Here is a 26,517-nt window from a genome sequence, read left to right as displayed (position 1 = left end):
TATTTCCATACTTGTTTAGAAGGTTAAAGTCGTTTTTTGACTGATTTTTTCAAATACATAGTTTTACACTAACAAGCATAATTTTCTATCCAACGACTATGAACAAGTTGAAATTTTATTATAATTTTTAAGAGATATTTTTTTATATGTGGTTAAAATTTCAAGTGAATAGGCTATCAATAAGATCTTTAAATAAGATGCAGAAGCTGCTGTACAAAATTTGTATTAGTTTCCTTGTTGATCTAGAATATTTTTTCTATTATATTTAGAACACCCTTATTATTTTTTTAGAATTGTTTAAGATATTTTTTTATCGATTATAAATAGATTTATTTAGGTTTTAGTTAGGTTTATATTATAGACTTTGATTTCATAATAATATTGCTTGTGTGTGAGAGGTATATTCTTGCATTCCTGAGTTCTCTAAAGAGCTTATTAATTTGACTTATTGAATAACAATTGTTTTCGTGACATCTTCCTTTTGCTTTCGTTTATGAATTGATATTTGTTGGGTAAGGGTTCATTTTAATATTGTTGATTCAGATAATTTATATGTCACACTTCTATCAAACACGATTATTTGGCTTTATAGAATTTATCTTTTTTTTTGGTATAAATTATGTGACCACGTGATCAAATCACTATTCTTTTTTAATAAGATTTAAGGATGTTAATCATATATCATTTTGGTTAGATGACACTTATCAAATCTTTCATAAATTAGTAGTGGCTTACATCTACAAATACCCCTACCAGTTACCTCATTTGGTAACCTTTTAATATTAATGTTCTTGATAGTTTCTCACACTAATCTTATCATTTGTATCACTACATCATTTGTTTTTTCCTAAATTGTTTCACTCCTTACACATCCTTTTTTTTTTTAAGGCAACTACATATAATCATCATTCTTGTTTACAATACTTCTCACACCCATGTATGCCACATCATCCTCACTCATTAAAATTGTGTCTTCCTTTCAACTCTCTCTCTTTCTCCGTAGCATATATTAGTTTATTAGCCTGCTTTACATATAGGTCGGATCAAAAAAGATTTACATATGAAAATACAATATCCAGGTCATAATAAACTATATGATATTGTTATTAAATCTAACCTAACATGTCAATCTTGTAAAAATCAATCAAATATTGAATGATGAAATTGAAAATAAAATAAAAATAAAAAGAATTCAATCAAAAGAAAAAAAAAACTAAAAGATAAAATTTTAAAAAATAAAAGAAAAGGGAAAAAAAGGGTCAACCTAATGGTTCAACCTTGAAACCTTTTGACCTAACTCTTTGCCTAACACCTAAATGACCGGTAAAAAGTGTGGTTTGGTTTTAAAAAAAATTTCAAAATAATATTTTTTTTTAATATTAAGATGATGACATATTGGATCGATATGGGCTTTACAGCTTAACATGTCAAACTCATAATCTGGATCATTGACTCCACTTGATTTAACAACTATATATATATATATATATATATATATATATATGTTTTTTTAACTATTGAAAAAAAAAAGTAGCTAAAAAGGATCCAATAAAAAAAAACAAAAAATTATGACATATATACAAATTATTTTATGAGAATAAGTTATTATATGATTCTCAAGATTGAAAAAAAAAATACATTATCTCTAAAGTTTGTTTCTTAAGTGCAAAGAGTGTTTAAGTTTTCTCACTATAATTTTTGCACTATTTTATAAAATAGCCTAAGTATGTTTAATGATGATTATGATCCTTTTAATTCATATTGGAAAAGACCTTAGAATGATCATTCATGTTATTGAATATGTTAGATAGAAGAACCTTAAGAGAAATCAAGTTTTAACTAATATATATATATATATATATATATATATATATATATATATATATATATAGAGAGAGAGAGAGAGAGAGAGAGAGATTTGCATATTAGTTATAATATCTTTTCTAAGAGCTTGATTGATTAAAATATTTCATATTATGCTATTGCAACTTTGATTGATTTGCTCTATGGATGAGCATAAATATTATTTGGGTATTATTATTTCTTATTGAAATATATATTAAAATTGAGGTTGGGAGTAGGTAGCTTTTCTTTACAACTTATACGAATAAATTAATGTGTACCTTTAGAGATATAATAGCCTCGTTGGTAAATGGGTTAGCTCCCATGACATCATTAAAAAAAAAAAAAAAAATTGGAATCTTAGGAAAGTTTGGTGGCAAAATAATTTATTATGAATTCGTCAGTTCATTTAATGATAGCCTATTTAAGGCCCGAATAAGGAATTAGTCTCAATGCATAAGAGTTGGCACCAAGATAACCTTGCTATGAAGACTTAGAAATATGAAAGAAAAAAAATTCCCTTAATTTGTAGTTTAGCCATCAAATTATTAATTAACACCCATGAATTTCATTTCATTTAATTATAATTTTTATTTTTTATTTTATTTTATTTTTTTTGCTAATACTTGGTATTAGTTGTCTTTGGTTAGAGATTTTTGACATTTTATTTCTCATGATTTGATCTGAGATTTCAGTGGTAAAAATAACTACTCCATCTTAACCATCATGTCAACCCTTATATTACAAAGACAAATTATATTATATGAAAGTATAAACATTATACAATGGATCCCAAATATTTAGATAAAAAAAAATTAATTCAACCATACTATTTATGAAAAAGTATGGTAGATTAAACATATTTTTTTAACATTATCAAATTAATAAAATACATGTATAAACAAATTAATCCTATATTATCTTTAATGGAAAAGCTAATTAAGATCATTTCTCTTATCCAATCAAAGATAAGCTATTCAAACTCTAAAAGGTATAGCTCAACTTATTAGGTTTTAAATTTATTTTTTAAAAATCACCAGTTCAAGTTTTCATAAACCTCAAGGCCAATAAAGACTTACATGATCGTTAACTTCAGGGCCTGCGGGATTAATCAATGTGCATCCAAACACCATATTAAATTTAAAAAAAAAAAAAAAAAAGATATGCTATTCATGTCGAGACTAGAAATTTATGAAAGTCCTAATTCTTAATGCTTGTCCTACAGTTTCATTTATGAACACAAATATCTGATCAGCACAAGAGATAGTAAGATTTCTTCAATACTAGCTTTAGATGGAAATAAAATTTATTTCTTGACCTGTTTTTATAAGGGTCTCTTCAGTTGGTTATCATCTAAATTTGGCTAATCCTCTCTATTAAGATCATTGATGACAAGTTCTAATTTTTTTAAGATGATGTTTGAAACATTTGTTTTAATAGACTGCATGAAACAATCTTTATCTTGTGTTTTAAAAAATCCAAATATATCATAGCTCATTTAATTGTATATTTGACGGTTAGAATTATTTGCACCATTGATCAAAATGAGAAGCGATAATGTTCTTACCAATACATGTTCACAGGTTCTTTCCAAGTTCCTTAGTAAAAAGGAGAGGGGCCCAGTTCATTGTTATGATATAAGATTGCGTCTGCAAATCTTTTTGGCTTGCTGCTCTGAATGGCTATATGGTGTTTGATAAAATGCTAATGCAGAAATTTAAGCTTGCAGAGTTCATTGGTTGAAGACTCATTTGAGCATATATTGTAGATGGATATGAAGTTTACTGGCTTTCATTCAAATGAGTTTTATGAAAATATGGCTGTTTTTGTATTGGTGACAAGGTGATTTTTTTTGCTTTTTTATTTTATCAAAAAATATTAAATTTGCTTCTTAAATCAAATCTTATGCTATGTGTTTTCAATTGATTTAAGTAAAAATATTTTACATTATACTTGTGCTGGAATTATAATTCCAAGTTTTTTGTTAAAAGTTTCTTATATTATAACTGGTATCAGTGTTTTAATTTTTCTCTTTTTTTATTTATATATATATATATATATGATAAAAGAGATCCATTTCATATATTAATTTTATACTACATGCCAAGATATCATTTCGTAAAATCTAAATATATTAAATACACAAGCAATCCATGTCTTTTAACCAAGAAACATACTTAGAAATGTATATGCCTTACTATTGTATATTTATATTGATACATAAAATCTAAAATATAAATTAAATCACCCAAGATTTCTTAACTGAGACATTTGTACATAGATATTTTCTCCCTCCAAAGAAACTCCTCTAAATTCTTCGTCGCATCATCCCCTCAAAGTGCCCTTTTTTTGTATTTTGCTTTCTATCAAATACTCGGCCTTCTCTTACCCAGAAGGGTCCACTATATTTCCAATCTATCATTTCTTTCTTCTATTGCTAAGGCATATGTATTCTTCCAGCATGCAAAAGCAAAAGAGTGCAAGATCTCGATATTGTTCGCATGATTTTTTGACTGCTCCTGTCTTCTCTTTTGGGCCAACGGACATGAACATCCATGGCTGCTATCTGTGCTTGGCAAGTAGCCCTTCTCGATGGGTCCTGCACAGTTTCTCTCCTGTTGGAGACATGCATGATTGTTTTAGGTCCACCAGCAGTTTGCTTGGCGCACATCTGTCAGAGGCTTGAGGATTCCAACCTTTAACATTCTTCATTAGCCATAAGAGCTTTTGATAAAATCTTTTCGTTTTTTTCCGTGTTCCTGTGGTTTGGACTCTTCTCAATGTTCTTGGGGTTTATCATTACACGTTCTTCTTTTCCTCTTCTTCCTCTTCTGTTTTTTTTTTTTTTTTTTGGGTGTTTCATAATCAATGATTATTGGAATTAAAAGATAAAATTATCTATTTCACAGGATTTCTTTGTTATTATAAAATTGAATGGGGTAGAACAATCTTTAAATCTTTTTATTTGCGTAATGTAATGTCTAAAATATGCTTAAAAGTTAAATTTGCTTAACTACTGGGGAGGGGAATTTTTTGTTTTTTATCTTTCTTAGGACAGTTTAATTACTGATGTACTCTTATAAGCAAAAACTTGATAGCTTAGGTCAAGGGGTTTTTTGTTCTTTTAGTTATGGTCTTTACATTAATATCATGTAAGGTCCAGGGCACTTAGCGCTTTTAATAAATTAAAAACAAACAAAAAATAAAAGAAAAGTTATTGCTGTATGGGAGGCATTTGCACCCTTTATGTGACACGTGTAATGCCTCTCGGTATCCAAAAGGAAGCAATCATCATCTTTGTCAATGGTGCACTTCGAGATCGATCCATAGGGGTAGCGTGTGTAAGATGTTTTGCAGTTGTTGGGTTTTTTTTCCCAATATTTTCTCTTTTTTTTCTCTTAGAAAACATGCCAAGCCAGTCAAAATTAAGAGTTATCCTCCTTTTTTTTATTTCAATTGTGGCCTTCATTCTTCTAATCTCTCTTTATTTGTATTGAATCCTTTTTTTATTAATTATTTTTTAATATCATTTTTTATCATTTAATTTAATTTTCACGTTAGATTTGGCCTTTATTATTTTAATTATTTTTTTTCTTGGTTTTTTTTAATTAATTTTTTTTAATTTCATCCTTCAATGTTTTATTTTTTTTAGAATTGAATTTTGTTAGTTTTTTCAGTACAATGATCTTGGTCTTATGAACTAGGTCATTGATATGAAATTTTAACCTTGATTGATTTATATCTTTTTTTTACTGATTTTATTTTTTGATTTCATCATTCAATATTGAGTTTATTGAAAAATTAAGCATTTTTTTTTATTTATTTTTTTTGCTTTCTATGATGATAACCCAGCCTCGCCGTTCAAGTAACACATTTGTCATGCTAGCTCTAATTGATTCACAACTTTTAAATCATTTTATTTTTTTTTATTTTTATGTCAAGTTTATCCCTCATTCTTTTAATTATTTTTAAATTGATTTTTATTTTATTTTCAGCCTTCATCATTGGATTATTGAGGATTGGGCTTCGTTACTTTTTTTTATGCGGACATCTCCGTCTCATGATCCGGATCACGAGTATGAGATGTTAGTCAAGGTTGACATCGACCTTCTTTTTGAATCTTTTTTTACACCTATTTTCTCTCTTGATTTTAGTCTTCGACTTTGAGTTTATTAAATATTGAGTTTGTTTCTATATGTTTTCTATGAGAATGTCCCGGCTTCACGATCCCTATCACAAGTTTGTTATGCTAACTCGGATTAAATTGAGGTTTTTTTCCATTTTTCATTTTCTTTTCATTTTCTTTTCATCTTTTTCCTTTAGCATTATGTTCTATAAATCAATTCATGGAATTTTTGTTTGCTTTAAAACACGCTAGCAACACTTTGATATTAATTTTTTTTTTGTTATGAAAGAAATCATCTCGGCTTGTGGTGATACACATGCCATCTATGTAGTAAACAACCAAGGGATGCATGTGGCAGTAGTTCACCACCTATATTATGCAGTGCCTATAAAATATTTGATTTGCCTCAGCTTTTTATCGAATATTACCATCATATAGGAAAATTAATAGCATACATATCTTCTAATAATTTCTTCACCGTAACCCAACTAAGTTGTGGTTGAAGATTCAAATAAATATCCACCTTTAATGAAGATACACGGATGGAGGATTTCATGGATTGGCTTAATAATTATGATAGAATGATGGAGTATGCGATATTGTTAAGAGAAAAGATGAGGCGATTGGTGGAGATTAGATCGAGAGGAATAGCTTTTTTCACACTAAAAACAAATCCAAGATATTTTGCTAACAAAAGATGTCTGTTCAAAGTTGCTTCATATGATGTAATTATTGAAGAACAGACTTATTTCACTGCTAATTGAGCAGCCAAAGACGACCATTATTAAAGTTAATTTGCAATCTAAAGAAGAAAATAATCCAAGGTGAACCTGAGATTTCTGCATTTATTTCCACGAGCACTACAAAACCACAAAATAAAGATTTCACTAGATAATTGATAAACAATCCATGAAGATAAATAATAAGTTTAGTGACAAGGACAAATCCCTGCAAGAGAGATTTTGATTGATCTTTGGGGAGACCCTACCCCGCTAACCCCATCTCTGGTAGGTTAGGCAAGGTTATGGCTGGCAAAGTGAAGCCTACCCAAAACTCTAACATGTTTTTGTACATCCTAGTCCATAATGATTTTTAACTTGTTTGCGGTTTGGTTTTTAAATTTTTTAAATTGTTTTAATATGTTAATATCAAAAATAAAATTTTAAAAACTTATATTTTATATATATTTCCAAACAAAAAACATTTAAAAAAGTAATCTCTATAAAAACAAAACCAAGTTAATTAGCTCCATTTCAAGAAACTGGGAGTCTTTCAGACACTACATAAAAGGAAGTTGAAGAAGAAGAAAAACCTCCTTCCTAAAACAAGACCCATCAATCATACAGCATATAAAAACTCGTATGGTTCATGATCGTCCAAGTCACCTCATCCCATCAAATCCTCTTAAAAAATGGAGGAAAAGAAAAGTTATGGCGTCCAAAAATAAAAAATAAAAAAGGAAATCATTCATCTTGGCACTCCTCTATAATTGAAGGAATAAAGACATATAGCACCAAGGGAAAAAAAGGTCACAGGACAAGAGGTTCAATAGGGTTATAAAAAATAGCATTTGATATGATAACACTGCTCCTCCCGATTTATCGTTCTAGTACTACTGATTATTCACCATCCATGCCAGGGTAAATCTTGCTTTTAATCAAGAATATTCCATGCACGTACTTGAGGTCGTGGCATAACGAAGGAAGGGACTTGTTTCCTTTCTTTGCACTGAGTTCGATTTTTTTTATGCGTGTTTATCATCTTCGCGATGCCTTACCTGTCTATTAAACTTGTAGAGTGTCCAGTGGGTTCAGGGATTAATCATAGTACGCGTAAGCTGACCTGAACATCCCGGATTATCAAAAACAAAATAGAATATTCCATGCATGCACCATAGGTAATTCCTATATCATTGCTCATGCATGTATCATAGGTAATTACTATATCATTGAATGTGTTACATTACGTAGCAGATTGAAATTTTTAATAATATAGGGGAAAAAATTCAGATATTGCTAATGTGTTGTTTTAGTATCTAGTAAAAATTAACTCGATGTGACTTAATTGACTTGACAGTTTAAAATAAACTCTACTGAACTATAAAAATATAGTTTGATTCAAAGAAATTTAAGACGATATTTTTTATATCTATTAAGACAGCAACACATTAAATCAACCTAGATCAACTTAGATTAACATATCCAATTTGCAACCTGAATATTGAGATCGTAATAACTTATAAAAAGTGAATCAAAATAAATTAAGAAGCAGTTTTCAATTAACTCGACATTAAAAGATGAAATTGAAAAAAATTAATTAAAAAATAAAAGACCAAATAATATGATTTTAGTTAACTCGAGTTAACTTGTCAAACCTACAACCCTAGTCATTAAACCAAGATAACCCCATAAAAATAAATGGTAAATTCAATATTGAAAAATAAAATTAAAAAAATAATTAAAAAATACTTAAAAAAAACTAGAGTCAACTCATATTAACTTGACAAACTTACAAATTAGATCATGGGATGAGGATAATGTTATAGAAATTAAATTAAAATAAATTATAAAGTTAAATTTTTAATAAACTCGATATTAAATGATAAAGTTAAATAAAAATGTTTTGTAAAATTAAATAATATTTTGTAAATCAAAATAAATGATGAAGTTTCATCCCAAATAAATTTAGTATTAAATTATAAAATTAAATGTTTTTAAAAAAAAACAGCACTGTCAATAATGTTTTGTAAAGAGATGAACACTAAATTCACCTTCTAATTAATAATTTATTGGTGCTGAATGATTTTACCATGCCGTTGACCGTTTATTAGCTGCTGCGGATTCCCCGATTTTCAAAGTCAAAGAATTGGAGCTCACGCCTACGGTTTTTAGTATATGCCACTCTATTATCAAGAAATCATAAATACCATAAGTATCCCCACAACCTCTTGTTGAGAAAACGGTATTTTCGACCAAAAGTACTTTCGATAAGCTTTTTATCCCGCATGAAGCAATAATTTTTATCACGGTACAAACAACTTGGAAGATCTTAATTTCTTAAAAAATCATAAATACCATATTCTTAAAGGTTAGCAGGTCCATGATAGGACTTTTACCATGCACACGAATTAGATTTTAGGACAAAATCTAATTTATTATGAAGATAAATACAGTGTGTTTAAGCATTGATAATCCTATAACCAAACAAAAGAGTGATACAATTGCTCACAGCTTGATATGATGATTATTTTGCTGATGAACATCAGCCCTTTGTTCACATCTTATTAAAATGAACAATTGATTTTGTTATTCAAAATTATCTCTTGTTGAAAAAGAATGAAGGGACATCTGAGAATTTATTCATCTAGGTCCTTAAGATAGAAGGGATGAAAACTACTCTAAAAACTAGAACAGAATGTACAATGTAACCTCTGTACAGTGAAATTATAGCAGTGCATGGAACTGAAAACAAGAGCAACGAAGCGCCGCTGTTGCCAAGTACTGAAGTTAAATCATACAGCCATCTTAAGATGGGTTCTTGACAATCTTAACACTACTGTAGAAGCGCTTCAGATCCTTTATAGCCTTTTCCTCGATCTGAATCGAACGGATCGATGATGGAGTGTCAACCTCAGGTTTGAACCAGCGGTTCATTCCTGGAGAATCTGATGGAGAGCCCTGACCTGTGGAAACTGAGAATCCATGTGTTCTCATCTTTGGACTATGGGATATACTTTGATGTCGCTTTCCCTGTCATGAGATTAGCAAAAAAAGAATAAGATCACTAAGGTATAATAAAAATGCAGACTTGAACTTCAGAAAAGAAATTGAAACAAAAATAGAAAGAAGGCTTGGTAATTCAATCTAGACATTCTTCCAACATAAAGTATGGATTGTGTTTTCCAGAAATGAAATGACTTTGTCCACAGAATATATTGGCGACCTAAAGAAATAATATATTAGCCTGTATCACTAAGAAAATGATGATGTATCTTGTTGCATTCTTGTAACGCAGAGCAGTTATATGCTCATATAACAAATTATCATGTACAGAAAAGGACAGCAATTCAATTACAAAAAATGGTAAGACACAGCAAGGTATGAAATTGTATACCTGCTGCATTTGGATGTCTCTAAGTGATGGTCGAGAAAGAAGTGGAGGAGTCCCGGAAGCCCACGAGGGTGTATTTATTTCTGCATCAGATGCCTGTGATGCTGGTACTGACACCAAAGGAATTGGTTTGGAAGGCATAAGTGAGCTCAACAAAACTTTTCCATCACTTCTACTATCAAAATAATCTTCCACCTGATCTTTGTTCCTAGTTGGTATATTCAATTTGGTTTTGCTCTGTTCATCCTGTATTTGACGAAGTGAAGCAGATTCCTTTGAAACCTTAGCCCCACCCCATGCAGGACCCTCACTTCTGGGTGTTGGTGGAGGGGGAGCAGCATCTTTGGGGACCTCATCCAGGGCACCACTCAAGAACATGGAAAGCCCACCCCTGCGGTTCTTTTTCTTGGATACTGCTGGAGATGAAATCTTATTTTTTGGCAAGTCTGAACCTGATTTCTTCTGAACAAAGAATCCGATCTCTTTAGAAGTTTGGTTCACCACACTTCCACTAAACATGGTCTCTTCCTCCTATTAAACATTAACTTGAACAATTCAGCAAATGTAACTAGTTATTCAAGAAAATCTGAAGTTAACTTTACGACCTCTTTCGCTCCAATGAAAGACCCAAAGAGCCTTGGACTATATTATGGGGGTTAGCTAGCCTTCCCCCAATTCCTAAACTCCCCACTCCACCCCTTCCAATGTCCTGAAAGCTCCTAGTAGAAATCCCAAGTCTTAACCACTGAGGAGTCCAGTCGGAGACTTGGTTAACACAAGGACAGTTAACTAAATTAAGAAAAAACTAATTAATGAGAACCTCCTCCTCCTAGAATATGCGATCAGCCTATGGAGTTAAATAGATATTACAACAGTTATCCTAACAGTATTTCTAAACAACCACGCAGATTAAGATTGGGATATTGTCAAGGCCGTTGCCACCAATCATGCGAATTATAGGTGGAATCAAAACCAGCACCTGCTACTCAGTTAAACCTTGACACTTTACAATACTGAGATGCAAATTCAGCAAATGCACTGGATTCACAGAGAAAATAATGAGATCTTTTAGCCTAATTTAAACAAATCTCAAAAAGGACATGGATGATTTAAAAAAGTGCTGGGCCAAAAACTGAATCCCCCCAAGCGACTCTCTGACAGAAGATACCTCATGCAACTAGTGGTGCGTGCCCTTGTTGGTTTTGGACTGAGATTTCCAACCAGTTCCGAAATTGTCAAATTGGTAGCTAACTAGGATATGGAGCACATTCTGCATCCATCTATATGCTTGCTGGATCAGGCAGGTTAGCAGGCCAGCATGTTGGACAGATAGGAATGAGTATTCCTGAATTAGAAATAAATCTTGGTCTGTTGAATGGCTAAAAATAAAGGGACATTGTTTAATATTAATCAACCAGTTATCCTGAAATACTTGAAACTTTGAACCCCTTAATTGACACAGTATGTTGGTTATTTCACAACTACTAAGTGACCCTACTTCCCTCCTCTTGATTGAGTGGGTCAGGGACAGTACAGTTGGTGGGGCAGATAGGTGGGTTGATGAACACTCCTGGTTAAAACAGCCTTTAGTAACCATACTTAAATCTAAAAATTTAATAAATAACGCATCAGCAATGGTGCATTAAAAATTTTCATGATAGTAGAAGGAGTTCACACAGAAAAACTAGAAACCTAACCTTATTTGTGGGAACTTGCGAGACCTCAACATCCATGAAATTCTTTACACAACTGGATTCTGCATCAGTGCTAGTAAAAGCAGATGGCATTTCCCTTTGTTCTGCCAGTTGTTTGCTCTTTCTTCTTTGTTTTCTTGATACCTCAGATTTTTTGCTCCCCTTCTCATCTGGTGATGCTGAAGATGATGCTTTTAGCAGTGCTGTTTCAACTGGAGCACCAAGTTCAGCCAGTGAACTTTCAAGAATTGATCTTGTCTGAAGTTTTGCAATTTGTTGATCATCAAGAATATGACCCTTAGATTGCTTTGTCTCGAGCATCTCAATCTGCTGCAACTTCTTTCGTAAAGCCCGAACTTGTTTGGAAATAGGATCATCTTTGGGTTGTAGGAAGGAATTTAATTGTTGATCTATTACACTCCTTGGGGTGGATTTGTCACCGTAATTGTCAGGAGTCCTTGAAACCTCGCTTTCACTATCTTCCTCAATATTGATAATGACAGGAAGAGTAGCTGTTGGAGATGGAAGACTACGATAGCTCCACGGTTCAGATGACCTTTGGTCTAACAGATTTTCAAGATTAGCAAGAATTTCAGGTGAGGCACTACCAAAAGCATGTGATGAGACTGTTAAAATATAATCAAGGTTGTGAATGGCAATATCCTGCAGAAAATAGATACAGGGAATTTAGTCAAACATCAGAGATCCATTCGTGATTGTCAACAAGAAAATAGCAATAAATACTTGCATAAAGATGGAGATCCTATTCAGAGCAGATAAATAGATAAATGTGTGCTATACAATACATAATACATACAGAAAGGGAATCTAAACAGGATCTTTAAGTTCAGAATTGATCTAACAACGCTATATTTACCGTAAGAATGAGATTAACCATACAAGAAGCATGACAAGTGGGATGAAAGAATAGCCAATAATGCATTAGGATAAACTATTTAGTAGGAATTTTTACCAATATAACAATCCCTAGAAAGCCAGCTAAACAAAGACCTTGCTTCATTCAACCATGTACCACCTAATACATGAGGCCTCAGGGGGTGACTAGTCAGTCAAAAGAGTTCCAAGGAGAAAACATAGTTTTTGGTTCAAACCTAGTTTCGAAAAAAGCAAAGAAAAGCTCTAGGATGACCCTAGAGAAATAGCCAAGCAACCTTCAATAGAATAAAGCACTGCTGTGCAGTAGATCAGATTTATTTCACAAAAAAATGAACATTTTACACATGCGAGAGGGGGGGACGGCTCATCATGTTTTCTGCCTGTCATAGCTATAGATAAGCAACAAATGCTGAGCCTTGAGTCACTTGACATATTAAAGCATGTAGAACTAAAAGTCTGGAATCACGTTTAATCTAGGTACAGGTTGAAGCTCATTGTGTAAGGTTTGGGAATCATTGCAAAGACCATGGCTGTAAAACATACCTCACAATGCTTCCTCAGATCTTCTGCTCCAAGTGAATCGGCAATTTCAAGCATTTGTATAGCATTTCGTGGCTCAACCAGACTTTCTGCAGCTGCTTTTTCACAAAGAGCTTTTAAGCTTGGTATGGACTTTTGGCCAGAATCATCCTTCTCTACAACAGATGACATATGATTAGACTCTGCATCATTAAACATACTATCTTCTTCAAGCTCCTCTATTTCATCCCTAACTTGCACCATCTGTGTTTGAGGACTCTTGTCATCACTGGATAGATAGATAGGGTGATAGAGGGAACCAACAATCAATAAATGTGTTTCCCCAACTGAAACTGATGTGGCCTTTTTCAGACCATGTAATCGGGTGACAGCTGGTGGCTCATCCTTTCCCTTTTTTCCATCCCACATGTAAACATCACCTGTAGCTGTAACTACAGCAGCCCAATACTTTCCTGTGGAAATGCTAACGATATTGTTTCCACACAATGAATACAGCTGTGAAACATAGGGAGAGAATAAGAGATGATATTTCATTTCTGAGTTCTGAAATAAGTTAAAAATCAACAGACACCAAGGCTTTTAAAAGTAAAACCTGTTGGCATCGAAGATCAGGATCTGCAGATGCCCAATAAAATAATGTGCCATCATCTGTTAGAGCCAAGCTATGCACCATCCCAGCAGCAATAGCAGCCACATGAAGACGTTCCAAGCGATGAAATTTCCAAGGGGTATTCTCACTTTTCTTTAAATTTCTAGCCATCACAACACGTCTTGGTGTAACCAGTCGGTGGCCCCAAGTATAAACCTGCCATACAAGAATATTTACAATTAAACAATGATTAGTTATTTGTGAATCCTAAGTGACAATAAAAATGATGAGCTGTTGCCTCCAGTTAAGAATTGCAAACCAAAATGCACATAAGAAATGATCCAATTCAACTCAAAGCTACCTCTCCACCAGCCCCCAATACAATAGTGTGGTATTTTGCCACTGAAACTCCTGTCAAAACTTTGCCTTTCAAGTAGTCTACAGCTCTTGGAGTGTAATTGGATGCTGAGTTCGAGGTTCCATACCCAAGTTGACCCTCTCTATTGCAACCCCAAGTGAAAACTTCACCAGAATCAGACACTACAGCAGTGTGTTTGTTTGCTGCAGCAACAGCAACAATCCTTGACCTGAGGGAACTTACCCTACGAGGAGTGGGTTGAGTGTCCACAGTGTACCCAAGCTGACCCTCTGGAGAAAATAAGATCATAGAGATAAATACTTCAGAGTGAAAAAACAGCAAAATGCCATAAGAAAAATACCATTTTTCCTCATTCACTAATTTGAATACTTAAAACAAAAACCCTATCAACTAAGGTTTGATAATTTAAAATATTCCCCATCCATTCCATTACACAAAGGGTAAGTATCTGATTTAGAATTAAATGGTTCCACAGAGTTGGGAGTTGAAATCAGATATCAGTTGCCTAGAAAACTCTAAGAGAAACTCAAATAATTATTACCTCTATTGGAACCCCACGTAAAAACTTCCCCACCCTCCGTGGCAAGAACAGTGTGGTGCTTAGCAGCTGCAATTGCCTTCACTCGGCGGGATCCTAAACCAGAAGTCACCTGACGGGGAGTGATAACTGCAGCTTGGCCACTGAAAACAATAAAATAAAATGCACCTGATTGTTGATTCACATAAGTTTCACAGAAATCACAGTAAGCAGAAAGAACAAGACAAGAAAAGATGGATGTCATTTTCACAAGTTCAAGCATTATTATTATTATTATTATGCATGTGGATATCAAAGTCAAATTCTTAACACTATACCTGTGGATATCAAATTCAGGATGCCCAAGGCGGCCCCCTCTTCCAAATCCCCACGTGTAGACTTCTCCACCAGCACTAACTGCTGCACTATGAAACTTAGCAGCAGAGACTAATTTAACAAAAGAGCCATGAAGTGCATCAACTTTACAAGGTAGCTTTTGTATGTGAGTATTTCCGGTTCCAAGTTGATAATTGGCACCACTTCCCCAACTAAAAACCTCGGTAGCCACTGAAGAAAATGAAAGTTCAAGGTTATCCACAAACAAAGTGACATAGAATTTGCAGGAACAGTAAGACCCTCATCAACCATGCTTGAAATAGATGCAGTTTACCTGAATTATAACCATCTCTGATGACCTGCAATACAGGGCCAGACAGGAGATCGACTGGTGTACGGGACTTACAGTCCTCCAATGTAATGGAAGCACCAGACTGAAGGAGGATACTTGCAACTGCAAGATGACCAAAATGCAAAGCCCTGTGAAGGCTACTCCATCCTGATTCTCCATCCTGAATATAAATAATGTTAAGAGTTGTACAAGGCTACGCATTGACCCATTGATATCACATGCCTCTCCACAAACAAATTATGTTTACTATTGTGGTTCCATGAAGAGGGTTGCTTTAGACCAACAAAAGGCAATAAGTTCCTTTACAAAATATCAATAATGACTTCCACATTGAACTTAATAAGAATGCACGCCACCTAGTTTCCCTCTTCAGTCTCTAATATTCATCATCATCTTTCACCTTTCATCAATTCTTACTCACTACTAGTTAAATCTGCCTTGCTGCTCAATATAAACTCAATTGTCTTGCATCCTAATCTCCATTTCATGTCTGATTTGAATAAAATGATCTGAAGAACACCACATCAAGTAAAGCTCAACGAAGTACACCACATCAAGTAAAGCTCAACACTCATTTGCAACAACTCCGCCCATTTACATGCCTTATTATCATCAAGGGTCCAATACTAAAGGACTTCCAAATAACTGCAGAGCTTTCAAATGACCAATATATTATGAGGAAACAAAAGCACACACATCAAAAATTTAGAACAAAAATAAGAAAAAGGGAAGATGGTGGGAAGTTACAATCTATCACCATAAAAAAATGCTTATGATTTGAAATTAATCAAATAAACAGAGGGATAAAAGAAGTATCACACCGTAGCATCAGGGTCAGCGCCAGCTACAAGAAGCCTCTTAACAATGGGAATGTGGTTTCTCCAAGTTGCAATATGAAGAGGAGTCAGGCCAAACACATTTCTTGCATTGATATTTCCTCCATTCTTCTTATGTAGTGCCAATGCCAAATCCACATCAGCCAAAGATCCTTCTCGCACGACATGCCACAGATCCTTCTGTGAACCACCAGATGAAAATTTCTGAGCAGCTGTTTGCAAATTATTTTTTTGTCCTTGTGGTGAAACCAGGACATCCATTGTCAAATGACCTAAACAACTCTTCTTAACTCACAGAAATTTATTGCTTGTAGCTCAGGGCTTCCAAATGCTGCTTAACAGTAAATCTGTTTTGCCCAATTAATGTCAAGAGCCAGATCCGAAGACCTTATAACAAGTTATCACCTGACTAACAAAGCACCTGGCCCATGGAATAGAATCTTTCTAGTCCATGCTAACTGATTTTCCAGTTTAAGAATCAAGAGCATCAAAAAGAGATTTCCATCTAAATACAAACTTGAATTACAAACTGCTAAACCACTAAAATCATCACCATCAGTAGCATGAACACAAAGCAGTTCCAGCAGCCATTCACAAACGCCCATCAACACTCATCAAGCTCAATAGGACACTGCATTACCGAATTTCTCTGTCAGTAAAATATGCATCCTATGGTAAATAATTAACTACTGAAGTGAATTGGACAGGATAGGACACAAAGATTTGTACATTAAGCAAAAGATAATGAAAGAGAATCTGAAAAAGTGAGGGGACAATTTTTTCACTTTTATTGGAAGAAAAAGACGAGGGTGGACCCTCTGGGCACAATCCATAGTTAGAAAAGGAAGACAAAACTGCTAAATGAGGCAATTCTTTATAAGATTTTAATGCCAAGTGTCATAATGAAGATCCATCGCTGGAAAAAAGTTTACAAACAAGGAAAAGAAAAACCTACACTTTTATCATCTAATAAAAGCTATGAGCATGAACACTAACGAGATTGCTCAAGTAATATCAAAAAAGAAATACAAAAATCAAATATTAATCCCAAAAAAAGGCACCGAAATGATTGATCACATTTTACAAATCCAAAATATCGAAAAAACCGATTAACTAAACTCATTCTGAAACTGAATCTTATGGAATAAGACCGCACATTGTGCAAGAATGACACATTTCTAAGACAAGATTCTTCTCTCACCAACAACCAGGCTGAAAATGTACAGTTACAGGAAAAATAAACAATTCCAAGGCCAAATCACTACTATTATTTAGAATCCAATCAACAAAAAACAAAAAAAAAAAAAATCCTTGATAACACATCATAGATGTTAACAATCCAAACCACTACATCAAACACTTAGATCCATTCAAACATGCAGTATTAATCATTACCAATCATAAAAATCAAAACCCACCTAGCAAAGGTTCAATCTTTAACATAAAACAAGTCAAAAACCAATGACCCATTATGATTTCCCAAATCCAAAAATAAAAATAAAAAACGAGAAATCGAAAACTCAAAACAAAGAAAAGCTGACAAGAATTGGAAAGAAATGAACAGAACCCATTAAAAACTATAAGTTAAATCATCATCACCTTAGACTTGCAGCTTCATAAGAAGAAAAAAAAAAACGCTTGGCGAATATGAAAGAGAGAATCCAAAACGAAGTAAAGATTATAAATGAGGTGTTTGGTTTCTGTAAAGAACAAGAGAATCGAACCACAGAATATACCCAACAAGGCCATGCTCGGCATTTAACAGAAAGCAGAACCGGGCATTTAAAGGGAAGGGCATCGTGGGAATTTAACTAGGTCTAGTGACGAAAATGTCCTTGTACTTTTCAGAGATTGACGTCGTTGGATCTTGGTGCTCGGTTTCGGTGGTTGTTGTCTTTGAACACGTTAGTTTAAAGTACGTGTATGGGTGTTTTTCCGATAGCCACGTGGCAAATGTTTAGGCAGCCAAGAAGTCAGGAAGGATATTCTAACAGATAGAGGGTTGGGGTTGTTGCTTCAAGTAAGAAATTTTCAATTTCCAGTTTTTTTTTTTCAGTTTTTTTAATAAAGAATTAGAATATTTTTTATTGAAAATAAAGATAATTTTTTTCATAAAAAATAAAAAAATACTTCATGATTATAACTATTTTTCATAAGAAAATCAAAACCATAGTTTATGAAAGTCATCTTAAATTTGTATTTGTTATAATTTAATTATAGAATATTAATTTATTTTATTGAAATTAAGAATAATCATAAAAAAATTATATTCTCAACTGAAAAATATCTTTATAATAGACTTATTATAAAAAATAAATTTATAATACTAACTAAAAATAAAACATAAAAAATAATAATTTTAATATTTTACATTATAAAAAACTACAAAAAAAATTGTATTACTTATTAGGTAAAAAATATATTTTTTTAATTAATTATCCATTAGGTTTTGGATATTCATATTTGTAGACATTATCTATTATTATTTATGATTTAATAAAAATAAAATAGTTAGTTAGGTTTGGGATATTTTTTATTTGAGTTTGACAATATTCATAACTTATTTATTATTCAACAAGCAATGTAATTATCCAAAAAATACTTATTTGTACTAGTGTTCATCAAGTTCAAACAAATTTCTCAAATGACCATTAATATTCCAAAATAATGAGTTGAGCTCCTTTTGATTTTTGCCGAACAGTTGAAAGAAAATGATTTATTTAACATTTTATTTTTTTTATTTAAAAAAAAAATTATTGCTGCCTAACTTTTTTTTATTTTTTAACTCAATAAAAATTGCTTTAATATGATCCAACTACTTAATAAATCTAAAAATAACTTGGATAACTAATAAAAAATATGATTTTACTTTTTAAAAAAACTTTCAAGATAACATTGGTTTTAATATTAAATTGGCAATATATTAAATTGATCAAGGTTTAACGCCTTAACCCACTAAACTCACGATCCAGATCATAAACTTCATTGCATCAGATTAAAAAAAATAAAAAAAAAAAAAAACTATTCTTTACATAATGATATAATAATAAAAATAGATACTAGCAAAATTAAACATCAACTAAATATTAAGATATTTGTTTGAGACTATGATAATCTCATCTAAAGCAAACCAAAAAAATTACAAAGGCCAATTTAAATCCAACCAATATTAAAGAATAAAATTGATTAAAAAAAAAAGCCAATAAGATTCTATTGAAAGAAAAAAAATAACAAGAAGATGGAGTTTTTAAAAAAGAAAACTATTTAGCATTATTATTACATCAGACTTAACATGATCAATCTTGAAACCTCATAACTTGACTCTTCTCTCAACCTGGGTTTAAAATCAACCCATATGAGAGTTGATTCTACATAACTTAGTCAACTTAACATGTCTAAAAGTAATCCAGATAACCAATAAAATCATAGTTTGGCTTTAAAAAAAAATTAAAATACCATTTTTTTTTTTTAATATTGAGACAACGATATATTGGATCAACCTGAGCTTTGTGACTTAACTCGCAAACTTCATGACCTAGATCATAGACTCCACTATGTTTAAAAAGAAATTTTAAAACTATTTTTTATTTAATAACATGAAATAAAAATAGACATTTATAAAAATTGAGTATCAACCAAATATTATGATATTTATTTGAGATCTCATAAAAAGAAAACCGTAACAAATTATGACTACCAATTCAAAATCAATGAAATATTGAAAAGGAAAAAAAGTTCATAAAAAAATTGAGGTACTTCATTGTTTATATGAATAGTAAAGTAACATAATGTTTTTCAATTCTATAGTAAAGACTAGTTTGTATATTCCGTGATACGTCGTGGACCAAAAACTGTAAAAACATTGTAAAGGTCTTAGAAACAATTTTAGTATTATCATTAAACTTGAAAATATAATTGATTTGAATTTTTTTTCATCAATAATTTTTTTTATTAATGTATATTTGGTTTTTCTTAGTTAGCGCAATGTTTTTAATTGTAATTATTATTTTATAATTGTTAAATCAAATTAGCATATAATATCAAAATAGTATGTCTATATTTTGTGTAATTGAAAGCTAAAAAATCATAAAAGTGAGAACATCATGTTTGAAATAAATTTAAAAACTCTACTAATAAAAAAAACAATTTAAATCGAATAATTTATAATTAGTATTATTGTTTTCATTCAGATACATCATAATTAAAAATAAAAATAAAAATAAAAATAAAAATAAAAATTCACAATTATATTTAAAAAATAAAAATAAAATAAAAAGCAAGTGAATCTAAAAACAATTCTTGGAGTGTAAATAACAAAAATAAATAGAAAAAACAAGGATAAAAAGACATCAAAGGAGTGACCTTAGTAACCAGTCCACTCGTGTATGGGCCAAGTGTGCTTAGGCTTGAAGGCCAGATCCATGCGCCTTATCCTTCTTTATATTTTTTTATTATTCAATTTTTTATTTATTTATTGAAAAAAAGTGACATTGTCCAATACAATTAATTTTAAGAGGTGTAATTTAACTGGTCAGGTTATAGATTTACTTTTTAAAAATTACAATAACATAAATTAATTCAAATATTCATATTAATAATAATAATAAAAACTTTCATGTGCCTCCCAACCACGAGGTTGTCCCATGCGCTCGGCAACTCAACCACGGCAAAGAATTGTTCCTAACCGACTTAAATCATTTACTAAGCAAAATAATGACTTCCAGTATTTTCTAATTCGTTTAGAAGAGAGAGTAATGGGTTTGAACAGCATAGTCAAATGGCAGCTACCTCTTTTTTCCCCTCGCAGATTCCAGACAAGAAAGTTAAAACTTGCAAGTAATCTCCACTCAAAGCTTGAAATTACAGGGAAGACCACATGATCCATGCACAAAAAGTGCCGAACATGCTTGGCATTGACGTGAAAACCACAAATTCAACTCTCCCAACGTGCTTCCACCTTCCTTCAATCAATCCATGCTACCTTTCAACAGCTACAATTAACAGCTATGGCATTAAATTTTAAAAGGTAGATGTGTCGTGTCTGAAATTTCTAGTTGCTGGACGTCACGGCCATGACTCTGTTTTGGCTTCTCATGTAAACTATCTTATTACAAAAACAGCTCTGGGATCCCCAACCACCAATGTCCTTGAGGATTAAGATTTTTTGCTTGAGTTTTGGGCATACATGACCATATTCTTTCAAATATATATATATATATATATATCTTTTTCAATGAGCGTTCCACATGGAAGGAATGCCACAACTTTTTGTTTCCCTGTATCTGCCAAAGGGGCAAGCGGAGGAGAATTCTGTCAAGCAAATAGAAGAAACTGTTTTTGATAGCAGCACCATAGCCAATAGCTCTAGTAAATACTTTTAACTCTTACAAAACAACGATTACACGCCAAATCGCCAGTCAAGTTTCTCCTAAAACATAGATAAACATCGGTTTCAAGGGATGGTTCAAATAAGTTGGTCTGGTGAAAGAAGATGGAGAAAAGGAAACCATAAATTGGCAACAGGAAGTGGTCGCCTCTTGGTGAATTTTCATTGACTTAGAAACAATGTTGCAAACTACAAAATTACAAGGAAGCCATAGGCTATAATAATACCCTAGGAACCAAAGAATATTGAAAAATATGCAAGTATTGAATTGAATCGACACACATGAATCAAACCATAGAAGAATGCATAAAGGGAACACTGCACAAATTACTCTCTTTCTTCACCAAGCCAGCAACTCCAAATTCAATAAATCCTGTTCTCCAAATTTGATGATTGGAGCACCATAGCAGTTAAATGCATGCAGCAAAACGTTTGATGAAGCAACTTTCAGCTGACTCTGAATTTCTGTCTCATACTGCGATTGGAGATTCCTGCAATTCACAAAACAAGGAAAATTATCACTTCAAAGACAGAAAACCAAGCCAATGCGTAATTAATCAACTTTTTTTTTTTTTTTTGCATGGGATTAGAGCAAACATTTCTTGCACTAGTAAACAAGAGGTGGATCCATACAAAGATCCCTTGAAATATGACATTTGGATGGAGAAACATTATGCTTTTGAATTAACATCCTCTACTATGGGAAACTATTAATAGAACCCTTTGTTACCTTCTATCCATTTTCTTAATTTTCGGTTTTAGCCTATCAGCTACTCTACTATCTCTCAATACTTCAATTTGACGATTAATTTATCCTCAACAGTGCCAAGACCACTACTAATAATAAAGCCAAAGGACAATTCTGTCACCCTAAGCACATGAATGGCTTCATGGCCTTTTGACATCAGGAATAACCCATCATAAGTTCTAATTTACAGTGATACTGAACTATAAAGAAAATACATCTTATGATCATTATATATGAATAAATATATAAATAAATGATTTTCAATGTCCATCTGATAATATTAGCTCCAAGAGTAGAACCTACCTTAGCAGTCAAATTCGAAACAGCCAAATTGAACTTTGCTCTTGTTTTTGTACCAGCAACCTGCCCAGCCTTCGCCACCTTACTAAAGGCACCATTTAGCCATGCTGTCCCAGCACTCACATACCTGTACCAAGTCAAAACAGAACTCAAATGTTACTGTTTTTTTGGTGTTGATTCACTTTTCCAAGTGCATAATTAAAACCAAAATCAAATGCCGAAGTATAATATTGTTGTGAAAATTAAAGCACATCAAATAGAGAAGCCAAAACTTGTTTAGATGATGATGATTAGGCTGAGGTTGATGATATAAGGAGTATATCAAAGATGACATTATATTCAATGTCAGTCCATTGTCTCTTCTAAACAGAGGTTGGTGAAGAAAAACAAGAAAGGTCGACACTGGATCAATTTTCGGGTCATCTGATCCAAACTGCAAGAAAATTCTGTGTATTTTCTTAAAAAAGTTAGGTTCTCTCCAGAGACGAATCTCATTAAGGATCCATTAGAATTAAAAAAGAGTAATTGATTGGATCTAAATGTGTGCAATAAATATGCAAAATACATCCTAAAATAAAATTTCTAGAGATATAGATGATGTGTTCTGTTAAAATAGGAAAACAAAAGCCAATTCATTTAGGCCAAAAAGAGCTCACTCACTTGCTCAGTCATGAAAAAAATATCTATAGTAGTTGCCAGTTTACTACCCCTACGTGTTCTACATCAGCGGAAATATTAGGGAATCATGCATTGTGTGAAAAAAGAAAATCATGATGCATTTTATAAGTCATGCCACCAGAGATGAAATTACTATTCCTAAACTTTCCTCCACATCTTCCACAATATTCAGCTTTAGATACAGCAAAAACAGAATTGTCGAAGTACATTTCTTCTAATATCCATTATTTGAAACAACCATAAACAAGGGGCAGGGATTCATCCCACAAGGGTGGAAAAAAACAGAAATAATTACATCAACCAATCCCATTCATACAAAATGCTAGTATCAAAACAAGGAACTAGAGAATATAATCTCAAGGAAGAGATTCTACCTGCTTGATTTTACAGCTGATCCTGTGTCATTTATCTTCCTTTCAGCTGCAAATATCGCTGCCATTGTTTTATCCGATACATGAAGCCTTTGGTCAACAGACTTCACTTTCTCGTTAACTACCGAAATTCCAACAGTCAATTTCTCTGTTAGCCCAACTCTTCGATCAAATGAAATTACCTTCTCAGATGCATTGGCACTCAAGCGATGTTTCTCATCGAATGCCTTGGCCTTATTCACTGCATCTTGGCCAATAGCTGAACCTTTTGCTAGCATACTTGTGACAACTTCTTGTGCTCTACTAACATAGACTCTTCCGCTACCTGAAGGGCTAGTTTTCCCCTGATAAGAGAGACAGGACGGACTTAAAACAATAAAGTTGAAGGCTAAGATTTGAAGCCCTAAACCACTATACAAGAACTAAGGGTACCTTAAATACTCAAAGTCACTATGTTTTAAAATTAATAAACAGATCCATGTTGAGACAAATATGCAGGTCACAAACCACCTATCACCCTAAAGCACAAGTAAAATGGCTCCTGGTGAATGAAGACAAATAAGGTAAGAATATTGAGGATAAAGATTCATCTCGCTCAACCATAAAAGATAAGCAACTAGCAACTAGGTATTTTCAGTATTTAATCAATTTCATTAGCAAATATAAGACAATAATCACAGATATAATTTCTCTATAGCAGCAAAGTTTTTCTAGTTATGAAAAGCCTCTCACATCCACCATAAAATAGATGGATACATCTAAGAATACTCCAAGTAAGATTAGCACTGGTGATTTTGACTACCTCAACATTTGATGGGAAGTCTTCAGAAGGAACTACATGTATAGCGATGTCCATATTCCTTACTTCCTGCATAAATTGCACTTGAGAACATAAATATTTTGCAAAATCATTTGAAAGAGATTTGAATAACTTGATAGTGGAAAAACCTGTAGCTCATGATTTGGTACATAATTTTCCACAGGAGTTATAGCCACTATCTGGTCAACTATAGTTGCTCCCTGCATCACAAACACACAAATTATACTCTACAGATTAATTATGCATAAAGATTACTCAAATGATCATATCAAATAGAGAGGGTTAGCCAATTGCAAGCTTAAGACCCAAAAATATTCCTTTCCAAAATACATTATGCTACAAATACAAATTTTATGGAACTTGGCATTTCAAAAGGGGTCATTTACATTCCATCAAATGAATCGCAGGCCAATTTAGTAAGAGAACAACAATTTATTGTAGCAACAGTCAACTTCTTCTACTCCACAATACAATCAGCATGAACAGATAGCCTGTCCCGTCCTCTTTTTCCTGTGCTACTTAGCTTCCACCCTTTCCTTTCCAGAGATATATTCTTCTTTTATTACAATGGAGAAGATGAAATAAGACTGACTAGCACTTTCTACTTTTCAAAACAAAAGTCTTTCTTAAGGAAAAATCAAAATGAACATCAACAGAAGTTCAGATCAGCTTATCTAGATGTTTCTAACAATTAATACATCATTAAAAAAAATGCACATTCTACCTCCAATGGATACATACATCAGAGGGGACCATTTACAGGGTGGAGTTAAAGAAAGGCATTCAAATGCTTAAAGTTTAGAGGGAATGAAAAAAAAAAAAAAAAAAACAATTCTTCAAATTACAGAAATTAAAGTGCATCTCATAACTCATCTGATTATCAACTGGAAAATACAAGGTAAAATTTAAAAATAACAACAACAACAACAACAACAAGAAAACAAGTGAACCCACCGATAACAACAAGGCAATTTCAAGTGCTTTAGGATCTTTGAAGGTAACAAATGCAGTCTTTGATTGCCCATTGCCACTACATCCAAAAACCACATGTTAAATTAAGCAAATATAACAGGCAAATAACTCAGCTTCGCTTGTTTTCGTATCTTAACTAGTAAACCCAGAAATAAATTCAGCATAATAATGTCACTTTCCTTCATTTTTTCTTGACAGGAAGTCTCAAAAACTAGAAAAAAAAAAACACTCAAGAAACCACTCTAATACTATACTAAAATAACATAAAAATCCAAAAACCCAAGATCCAGTTTTCCACAACTTTCCAGTTTCGTTCATTTTCTCAGCAAGCAAACACACACAAAAAAAAGTAGTACCGTTGGATGTGAATGTTTTCGATTTCGCCAGAGAAGGAGAAGAACTCGTGAACTTCTCTCTCACTTGCTAGATCTGATACATTCTTCACTTCTACTGTTCTTGTCTACATACAAAAAGCAATTTCATCAAGATAAATAAAATAGAAAGAAAAGCAATGAAATAGGATTCTGTTCTTTTTCTTACTGATTCAAGAAACTTTAACTTAAAACTAACCAACCTGCATTGCTGTAGCAAGCTTGTTTCTCTTCAGTTTTTAGCAGCTCGAGAGAGAGACAAGGAGAGAGGGAGTTTTAACTATAAAGAAGCCAGACACCTGACAGGAAAGAACAAGAAGTGCAGAGAGAGAGAGAGAGAGAGAGAGAGTTGTAGCAGTTTCATTGTTTATTTGCCCTTAATGTTTCTTATATTTACATCTCCATCACATTGCCCATTTTGCCCTTTTATATTTATTTTTTTATCTGCAATTTTATGATTTTTTTTTTTGAGTTACAGTTTAATGGATGCTTTGAGTACCTTTCAGCGGTAGTTGGGTGTTATGATAAATGTGTTTATTGGTAGAACATGGCTTGTGTGACATAGTAATGAGAGTTTATTATGGGAAAATTTATGGTAACTTTAAAATCATTATTTTTATTTATTAATCTCTTTTACTTTCTCTTTTTTATCC

At 32.5% G+C, this 26,517-nt stretch overlaps 2 protein-coding genes across 3 annotated transcripts; both read right to left on the bottom strand.

Annotated features, from left to right (window-relative positions):
• Positions 1–9,304: 9,304 nt before the first annotated feature.
• Positions 9,305–17,975, bottom strand: LOC118036441 (uncharacterized). Of its 2 annotated transcripts, XM_035042136.2 has the most exons (11): positions 17,818–17,974; positions 16,204–16,849; positions 15,365–15,542; positions 15,033–15,261; positions 14,719–14,858; positions 14,160–14,446; positions 13,802–14,014; positions 13,213–13,704; positions 11,776–12,435; positions 10,082–10,609; positions 9,305–9,717 (listed from the first exon to the last, which is right to left on the bottom strand). In XM_035042136.2, exons 2-11 carry the CDS (start codon positions 16,477–16,479, stop codon positions 9,493–9,495), a joined length of 3,228 nt encoding a protein of 1,075 aa, XP_034898027.1. In that variant the 5' UTR covers positions 16,480–16,849; positions 17,818–17,974; the 3' UTR covers positions 9,305–9,492. The 2 variants fall into 2 exon arrangements, with proteins under 2 accessions (XP_034898027.1, XP_034898028.1); XM_035042137.2 differs by lacking the exons at positions 9,305–9,717; positions 10,082–10,609 and adding an exon at positions 10,630–11,423 and having other exon boundaries at positions 17,818–17,975.
• A 3,747-nt stretch (positions 17,976–21,722) lies between these two features.
• On the bottom strand, positions 21,723–26,207 carry LOC118036495 (binding partner of ACD11 1). Its single transcript, XM_035042222.2, has 8 exons — positions 26,068–26,207; positions 25,850–25,953; positions 25,476–25,551; positions 24,650–24,721; positions 24,504–24,569; positions 23,705–24,045; positions 22,656–22,779; positions 21,723–22,095 (listed from the first exon to the last, which is right to left on the bottom strand). Exons 1-8 carry the CDS (start codon positions 26,071–26,073, stop codon positions 22,075–22,077), a joined length of 810 nt encoding a protein of 269 aa, XP_034898113.1. The 5' UTR covers positions 26,074–26,207; the 3' UTR covers positions 21,723–22,074.
• Between the last annotated feature and the right edge of the window lie 310 nt (positions 26,208–26,517).

Source organism: Populus alba, chromosome 13, assembly GCF_005239225.2.
Source record: "Populus alba chromosome 13, ASM523922v2, whole genome shotgun sequence".
Classification (NCBI taxonomy): domain Eukaryota; kingdom Viridiplantae; phylum Streptophyta; class Magnoliopsida; order Malpighiales; family Salicaceae; genus Populus; species Populus alba.
This window is presented reverse-complemented; position numbering and strand designations above follow the sequence as displayed.